This window comes from Callorhinchus milii, unplaced genomic scaffold (assembly GCF_018977255.1).
Source record: "Callorhinchus milii isolate IMCB2004 unplaced genomic scaffold, IMCB_Cmil_1.0 Scaffold8, whole genome shotgun sequence".
NCBI classification, from domain to species: Eukaryota; Metazoa; Chordata; class Chondrichthyes; order Chimaeriformes; family Callorhinchidae; genus Callorhinchus; species Callorhinchus milii.
Window position 1 is genome coordinate 21,548,637 of NW_024704749.1, and position 9,260 is coordinate 21,557,896.

A 9,260-nucleotide genomic window follows, 5' to 3' on the forward strand; every position below is an offset into this window, starting at 1 on the left:
TAAAAAGAAAAAGCGACGCCGTCAATCAATCGTCGAAAATGAGAGCACAGAAGTACAGCATTGTTCCAGGTCGGTGGTAAAAGGGGACGGTTTACAGATCGGTGTAATCGAGACTGAGATTTCCAGATCAGTAAGCAATGGTGAGAAGCAACACAAGAAGAAAAAGCATCGTGTGAGAGACAGTAGCAGCTGCACTGAAAACAATGATGCTGCCGTGAATATTCCCATCGAGGTAAAGCAAGAGATGTCATTTTCCGAGGTACTCAAGATGCAAAAAGAAGAAGAAGAAAAAGAAGAGAGAAGAGAAAGAAAAAGAGAAGCATTTCAGACAAGGGGATGACTCTTTGTTACTGACCAATGCAGAGAGGAGTGATAACCCCGAGTCCTCTGAAGTAGGTGGAGAAATTCCAATAATTAAACGCAAGAAAAAACGGAAAAAACAAATGGACGGAGCTGCAACTCCTCAAGCCAAGGATGACGGTTCTGAAGTGCTGCAAATATCTCCCAAGAAACGTCGAAGACATGATCAATTGGAGTTGAAAACTACTGTGGAAGAAAATTGGCAGGATGAGAGTGCAAACTGTGCAGAAACTCCCAGGAAAACTTCAAAAAAACACCGAAAAAAGCACAAACTAACTGAAGAAAAGAATGAGATCGAGGACACTCCACAATTAAGTAGCACAGCTTGCCAAAAACTCTAGAGAGTCCTACAAAGAAGCACAAGAAAAAGAGAAAGGCAATCAAACTCCGGGAGTCTGGTGAAGACAAGGACTCGCAAGAGACTGATACTGTGCAATGTTCCCCATCAAGAGCAAGCCGGTCACTACACCTGAGGATAACATCCACACCAAAGAGGGTTTGCCAGATTCAAATCATCATCAGAAGAAGAAGAAGAAGAAAAAGAAAAAGAAGAAGCACAAAGAATCTGTTGGAGAGAAAAGTATTACTTATGAGCAAACACTTGCAGAAATTGATCCAGACTTGACAGAGCTTAAAATGGAGCAGAGCATAAAGGCTATGGTTGAACAGCTAAGGGAGTTTATGCCCAGTGTGAGAACGATGTCAAATGATACAATACGCTCCATGTTTAGGTATGACCTACCACGATTTAAAACATTGAAGGAGGAAGGTAAGACTAATAATCATCCTTGCATTTGATATAGCGCCTTATCACGTCTTCAAGACGTCTCAAAGCGCTTCTCAAAATATACTGTAAAGTGAATTGACTGTATATCTTGTGGTCGAGGATTATTGCAAGTTCCTGTGTTGTGCACTTTTAATTGAAATTGAAGCTTTTTGAAAATCTGTAATATTTCATTGGCACACTTGTTGCCATCATCGTTTGTGGAACAGATCAGCATCTTATACAGATTGCATTGTGTTATAAAGCAAATACTGGAAAATCTGCTTTTTTTAGTGTCGATTTTGCTGAATCTGACGCTTGAGCTACTAAACTGCTTAATAGACCAAAGATCTTGATTTTCCAGTATTTGCTTTATAACATGAATCAGACTCAGAATTAAGTCTGAGACTGAAACCAGAGTTTCTGAGCTCATTGATAAGGAAAGAGTGAATCTTGCAGTTCAAAAAAACTTTCTCGCTGCCTCCTTCAAGCTACCCTGACCTTTACAATAGCTTGCTACTTGGGGCAGAATTTAAACCATTTTTATTAAAAAAAGGATGTCATTGACGTCAATATGCTGTTTCTTTCTAATACCTTTCCATGCTTCCCATTTCCTGTCTTTTACATACACACATTCTAATCCTTGCTGTACTATTTTATTATACCATTCTCTGTAATATGAACTGAATGAATGTGCACTAACCTCTTATAGACGGGTGTAGCAAGCAAGCAGGGTTATTACATGTATAGATGCCATTGGTGTGCACAGAGCGGCTGTTGTGAAGGTCCTAAACCAGCTGTTTATTCCACATCGCATAGAAAATTGTCGTCATAAACCTGCAGTCAGACAACAGAAAATTTTCGGCTGCGTAATATGATGACAGACATTAAAAATAATGAACACTATGGGATTTCCAAATGCCTGGTGGCGTTTGGAACCTGGCCTTGCCATTGCTTTTCTCTCTAGGATCCTGCTTTACTTTCCCTGTCTATCGATCTCAGAATAAGCATGGCATTCCCTTGGCTTGTATCATTGCATTAATAAATTCTCAATACCAACAACAGCTCACCTGTATTTTGCTTCTAGTGTCCAGAACTATTTTAAAACAGTAATTCTAACTTTCGCTGGAAATGTGAGGTGATTTCAAACCTGGCTTTTAGTTAGAGTTGCTTCTGCTCCTGTGCTGTCAGTGGAACCAGGAGGAGTTAAATAGTATTACATTCCTAGTCGTTTGTTAGGAGTAAAACGCACCCAAACAAAATTAGTAGCATTGTCCCTATATTTATCCTTTCAATGTGAAATAAATATCTTCAGCTGTTGGGATTTGGAAACCGCTGGGTTTGAATGCTAAGAACGCGACAAAAAACGTAATGGTGTCGTAAAGTTTATTAGCAAAGACACTTATGATAAAGGCAAATTAGATATGAAAATACAAGTATTATTATGTATATTATTAATAACAAACCTACCACCAATTTATGCAGGTTCAACATGTGGGCTTTATCTCTAATCTGGAGATACCTAATCGCGCCCAACTCCCTGTTCAGTAGTTTAGCTTTTAATTGGTTATTTATATGCATACAGATATTTTAAATGTCTCAATAATTATAAGTAATACATATATAGATATTATAGGACCAATATAACCAATGATAAGAATATACTACCAGAAACACGGTCAGTTGGTTGCAGGAGTTCTCCGTGGGTCCTCTGGTTATATTCACAAAACGGAGGCTACCCAAAGATGACTACCTTCTTAGTCTCCCTCTGGACTGACTTCTCTATCCTTTTTTCCTGTTTTTTTATAAGTCTTTTCCCCATTGTTCTTACCTTCCTGGTGAGTACCCCTACCTATCTTTATTTGGACTTTGACCTGTCGGATATCATAATTTTACATCTAGACACTCATGTGTCCATCCCAATAATGCTTCTGGTTCCTTACCCCGTTATTTTTATCCCAACTATTGTGCAGGTTCCTATTGCCCAAATTATTGATTACCGCCTTTTTGTCAGGACGCTCACCAGACTTTGAGGTCATGATGTCTCTTTCCGTCCTTTCTTTCCCACTCTAGCTATCTACAACCGCCTGACTGACTAATCCTTATGTTTACTTACTCTAGACTTTTTTAATTACTCCTAAATATCACATATGAGTTGTCAAAGTATTTTATTCTGTACTATAGAATAAAGGTCTATTAAATTTATGTTGTATCTCTAAAATATCTCTAAAATACCTCAAACACAGTCCAATATAGATTGAACATCCCCTCGACTATGCAAATGTAATTTGTTGTTGTTGTTATAGGTGACTTGGTTTTTGGACCCTTGAGTCTTCTCTTATTCCCTTCCCCCTATATAATTTGTTTCTCACTCCACTCTACATATCTTTGTAGGGATTCCTATCCGACAGGGAAGGTACACTAAAGAAGAGAATGAGCAGATACAGACAAACCTAAAGGAATTAATGTTGGTGACTGGAATTGAAAATGAGTGGGAATTTTTCCAACCTCCTGAATCGTTTGAGGATTTATTGAGAATAAAACGGCTGAAAATCAAACACTTATTCTGTGTCAAGCTTGGTACGTGATTTATATGTACTTATTAACATATTTTCCCTAATATTATTATTAGTTTGTTTTGATAATCTTTGAATTGTCTATTTCTTCATGTTAAAAAAAGCCATTGTTTTGCACATCAACTTCTCCTTTGAACCACAAGAACGTAACATCACTTAGTTTACCTACTTTGTGTCTTAGATTAAATCGGATCTCCCTGAAGACAAAGTTAAATGAATATTGTTTATGGAATCATTTATTATTAGCTTTTTTCCCCCAGCTGAGGGCATTGCAAGACCATGGAAAAGTGTTTACCAGCGAGCTAGGAAGTTGTACGATCCCCACCGATGTAAAGGCAGGTGAGTTTGACCTGGAATATTAGATTACTAATCATTTGAGTAGTTGAGTAAGGGCTATCCTTTGCAACTTCAAAAGACATAGAAGCAAAACCTGCATATGTTCCATGTGTCTGCTATGAGTAACCAATGTGTTTTATTATCAGGTACACAGAGGAAGAACTGAAGAAATTTAAACGCTTGATGGCTGTGCATGGAAATCACTGGCAAAAGATTGCCGGTGGTCTGGAGCGCAGTGATCTATCAGTGATGTGTCGAGCCAGAATAATGAAGGACTGTAGGTCTAAGTATTCAAATGAATTGTTTTTATTTTAGATTGCAATAAATGTGGATAGATTTCTGTAAGTTATTTAATGTTTTGAGAACTAGTCAAGTTTTTATGCAAAGTGAATGGCTATCAAATTGTGTAGTTTATACACAGATCGACACGAAGAAATGACAAGAATTGAATGATACAACAATGCAGAGAAATGAAAACATTGCTATGTCTGGATTTCCTGTTGATCAATAACTTCAGTCAAAGCAAAACTTCATTGACTTTTTTTCTAATAGCCTTGAAGAATGGCCCGTGGAGCAAGCAGGAGGAGAGGAAATTCATGAAAATAATGAAGAAGGTCATTAATAAGCGAGTAGAAAAAGATAACTGTCTAGCGGTCAAGGCACCAACTAAGGACAAGCTTGGTTCAATCCTTCGGGAAAAGCTGTACAAGGGACTCCCTTGGTTAGAAATTTCAAACCTAATGGAGGAAAGACACTGGATACAATGCAAAAAAAATGGTGAGCTTATCATGTGATCACAGGTGTAGTCTTCAACTGATTGTAAGCATTACATACAATAACAACATGCCAGTTGAATTTGAGAATTCCTGATCACTAAGTCCTTTATTAGGAGGGTAGACTGCTGAAGGAGGAGCATTGCTGAGCATACAGTGACATTGGACCTGTTCAACCTCTGAACATAACCATGCCTTTTGTCCACAAAATATACAGTCAGTTCACTTTACAGTATATTCTGTGAAGTGCTTTGAGATGTCTCAATGACGTAATAAGGCGCTATATCAAATGCAAGGAATATTATTATGTCCCATCGGAATATTTTTGGTAGGCTGCAGCTAATGCTGGGATGCAGAGCCACCCCCGGTTACAATGTCCACAGTTGTCGCACTGAGAGCTTTGGGCTGTTCATCCTGGACTATTAGTTGGAGTAGAAACCTCTCCACAGCCTCAGCCTGGGAACCGATTGAGAATATTTAACAATGACTGACAGTAGAGTCAAATTTCCTTCTATCTTCTCACTCCAGACTGCAATATCCCTGTCATTGTCCATCTGCATCATTAAATGATCCAGCTAAAATCAAGCTTTTGCCCTCCACCCCTCCTGACCCCAGCTTCCAGATCGGGTCCAAAACTCCCTGACTGTCAGCGCCCTGGGACGTCTTTCCAACGCGAAGGGAGCTATACAAGTGTAATTTGTTGTTGTTGTGATAACTTTCCACCATTTATTTTTTTTGCCCACACTTGTGAAATGTTTCAAACAAATAGTTCAATTTCTATGAAGGGAAATGCAAGGATTTTAACTTGTCTTTATACTATTCGGCAGGATGCAGATTTTGAGTATCAAAATGTCCAAAGGGTCGGTGTCTGGTCGAGGGCGAAAAACCTACCCGTGCAAGATCAACCTTATTAAAAGGTAAAGTTAAATTGAAATCTTTCTGAGAGGGAAAATGCAAACAGTTTTATAGTGAAGCATCCATCAATAGAACAGATTGTTGTCTAAGGGTGTATTTTTTATTGCTGAATTAATATTGTACTCAACACAAACCTAGAACAAGAACTGCACCTGCCCTTTGTTGTGCTTTGAAAACAGCCTTGTAACCAGTAACAGTTGATAGCAATTGTGTTTTTCCCTCTAGACGTGAAAGGCGCTAAACAAATGTAATTTATTGTTGTTGTTGAACTTGGAGTTGTATTTTATAATTAGCCCAGAGTCTCAGACCTAAATATTTTGGAAAGGTTCAAGCCATGGGTTTGGAGGCGCAGGCCAGCACAACCGACATACATAATAGCTGTGGCCTTTCGCCATTCTAATGTGGTTGAATTGTTTCTAATTATGCCTCAATAAAAATGTTGCTAATATGTTTTATAGCACGACAGAAAGTAATTGCTGATTATCGGAAGATTCTTCCTAAGCTCTTCAGCAAGTTTCTTTATATCACTTCCTTCTCTCTCTAAATTAGAACTCTCTGTTGTATTTTGCAGGCTATATATGCTGAATGTGGACGATGATAGTGAAGTGGACTGGGAGCAGATGTGTGATGCTGTTGGGTAAGAAAAAATCATCCTCTTCACGGGACAAAAATAATAATAATAATCCTTGCATTTGATATAGCGCTTTATCATGTCTTGAGACGTCTCAAAGCACTTCACCAGAAATATTGTAAAGTGGATTGAATGTGTATTTTGTGAGCGAAACGCAGCAGCAAATTGCCCAGAGCAGTGTCCCAAAAAGTTGTAGATTGAGTGACCAATTATTTTTTTGAGAGATTATTACCCCTGGAAAGCGATCCGCCAATCGATTGACAACTGGATGTAACTGCAGCTGTAAGACAAGAGCCAGCAGTGGCATATACAATTAGCATGACACCTGCACGCTAGTAAACGCTTAACAAGATCTCTCACTCCTGATCAAATGCAGCGCACCTGTCCCCAGCCCATAGGAAGTGGATTTATTTTAATATAAATGTGTCTTCATGACTTACAACATGTTTTATTCAATATTATTTCCTAGCAACGTGCCTCCTCAATTCGTTCAAACGATGTTCTACAAGTTGAAAGCTCGCCACGTACCCTCTTGGCACAGGAAAACCTTTGGAGGTTAGTATTGTAGCTCGCAGAGTATGAACCATGATGGACGAGTTATACTGCAAGGGACAGGCGTTAGAGTAGTTCCTGAAAGAAAATCAGCACAGTAACTGCATTTCACTTCCATGGCAGGTAACAGTTATATCAAGACAGCAGCTAGCCTTACCATTGCGTGCTGTAGACACACAAGCGGGTAAAGGCTGCAGTCAGTAATGGCACAGAACTAGAATTTAACACATGGCATGAATTAAAAACCATGGAAGATGGAGATTTTACACGTGTAAAGTGTAGAGTGGTGAAAATAGATGCACTGGCAATGTGACCATCTATAATCTTTATTCACGTCCTTGCTTTTGTACTGCCTAAATGTTAATTAATTGGATTTAGTGTTTTGCTGAATGATAAAAAGATTAAAAATGTGTTGGTTGAAAGCCTATCTCAATTTATTGTGAACTTTATTCTCTTTCACAGAAATTGTGGACTTCCTTAATGATAAAATACGTCCAAAGTATGAAGAGAAGTTGAAAAAAAAAGCTACAGATTCTAGTGATTGCAGCACAGAGGCTGCTGTTCATAAGCCACTGAAACGTGTATTTCAGTTAAGTGACATTTTTAACAGTGATAATGATGACAGTGATTTGGAAGATGAGGAAGATGAGGAAGATGAGGACCACAAAGCACACCCAGCAGCAAGTAAGAAACGGTGTAAAAAATCATCACGGCCTCCGGCAGCTAGAAAACGGAACTGAAAACGTCTTCTGTGCAAGAGCTCTGTAATGTCCTTTAAAATTGGGGTTTGTCACTGCCTGTACTTGCAATAGCAATGCCCTGTTGTAGCAGATATACTGGTCCTTCCAAGTAACTACTGTTGCTCGAGTCACCTGCAATGTCTTGTTGAGGTTTTGACAATCTTTGGCATGGTGGTTGCTTTGTTGGATTGCCTTTTAAGAACTTGCGATGTAACTGGCACTTGAACTGAAAAGTCATAACTGTTCGGTGTACACACGCAAGGTGGATCTTTTCATAGTAAAGTACAAAACCCTCCAGGAATGAATCCAGGAGCCAAGTCAGACTGGCAAATCAAAGCTGTTGTCATTTTTTGAGACAAAGTAGGATCTCCCACCATCAATTGGCAGAAGTTAAAATACAGTTTTCTCCACTATGCACATTGATTATGTAATCCCTAAATGAGGGGACCCTATCTGGCAGAGTGTTATAGTCTTTCCTTTATGTACGAGAATATTGCAGATTTTTGTTTAGGAAAAATAACTTTAATACTGGTTCCTGTATATAGAGAAATGATTTTTGAGAAAGAAGATGCAGAAAAAAATATTTTTAAATGAAATGCCACTGTTACTTATTGGTACTTTATTAAAAAAAGTTTGAATGCAGACATGGGTCAGCTGAATTTCTGTTTTAAAATTGTGCTTTTTGCAATAAAAGATCTCGCTTCAATGACAGCTCAAAGGGACGTAAACAATCCGCCACTTCATGCCATTAGAGCAGAGAGCCCAGCAGCGTAGAGGCTGAGGAGGTGAACAGAGTGGGAGTTCTGTGCAGGAATTTGGTGAGAGTGGGAATTCTTGAGCAAGAGAGAAATTAGAAACTATAGAATAAGACAGAACCCTTTCAGCAAAAGAGAAAGAACTAAAAAAAAGGAAAACACAAGAGAAATGCAGATCTGAAGTGCAAACTCTCTGGGGCTCGCCATGTTCCTCTGCTTTTCCCCTTTGTTCTGTTCAAAAATATTAACCTCACTCGTTGATTAAGACTCCCATTCGATTATCGTATTCATTTAAATACTGTAATCTCATTTTCAGCGTCAGGGAGCGGGAAGGGAATAAATTATCTGACAAAAGAGGATGTTCTTGTTGAAGCCTATTTCCTTCTTCCAGTTCATTGGGAAAGTTGATGAAGTTGCAGTGAAGCAGAATTAGAGGATAAAGGCTGGGTGTATTGACCATATCCCCTCTGTATGAAAATTCAATGGCCAAATATCGGCAGAAAATGAGGGGGAGCCTAAATGCTATAATCTTCAATCAAATCTAACATCGACTCCGACAAACTTTGGTAATGAGAGCTCCAATGAAGCATGCTGGCTCAAGAATTAATCCTCTTTACTCAGGCAGGCTCAGCTTTGAAGCATATTATAGCCTAGTCCTGTCAATCTAAATGCTAACGACGAGGGGGATTGCACTTTTCATTGCTGGCTAATCTGATAACCATTTTATCAGTACCATCGGATGGAAGTGGGAGTGGGTGGGGGGGGTTGGGGTGGAATGTGGTGGTTGATGTTAATCATGTTTTGTGCCAATCTGCTTGGAAACTGCAGGTGCTGAACACAACTTAAGTTATCTCATTTT

General features: G+C 38.9%; 2 protein-coding genes across 2 annotated transcripts; both read left to right on the forward strand.

Moving 5' to 3' along the window:
• Positions 1-795: 795 nt before the first annotated feature.
• LOC121849568 (transcription termination factor 1-like) lies at positions 796-4,829 on the forward strand. Its single transcript, XM_042337432.1, has 5 exons — positions 796-1,129; positions 3,518-3,703; positions 3,960-4,038; positions 4,182-4,312; positions 4,588-4,829. The coding sequence occupies exons 1-5, from the start codon at positions 796-798 to the stop codon at positions 4,827-4,829; spliced, it is 972 nt and encodes a 323-aa protein (XP_042193366.1).
• An 811-nt stretch (positions 4,830-5,640) lies between these two features.
• Positions 5,641-8,288, forward strand: LOC121849579 (transcription termination factor 1). Its single transcript, XM_042337629.1, has 4 exons — positions 5,641-5,725; positions 6,295-6,360; positions 6,824-6,909; positions 7,369-8,288. The coding sequence occupies exons 1-4, from the start codon at positions 5,658-5,660 to the stop codon at positions 7,644-7,646; spliced, it is 498 nt and encodes a 165-aa protein (XP_042193563.1). The 5' UTR covers positions 5,641-5,657; the 3' UTR covers positions 7,647-8,288.
• The last annotated feature ends 972 nt before the right edge of the window (positions 8,289-9,260 follow it).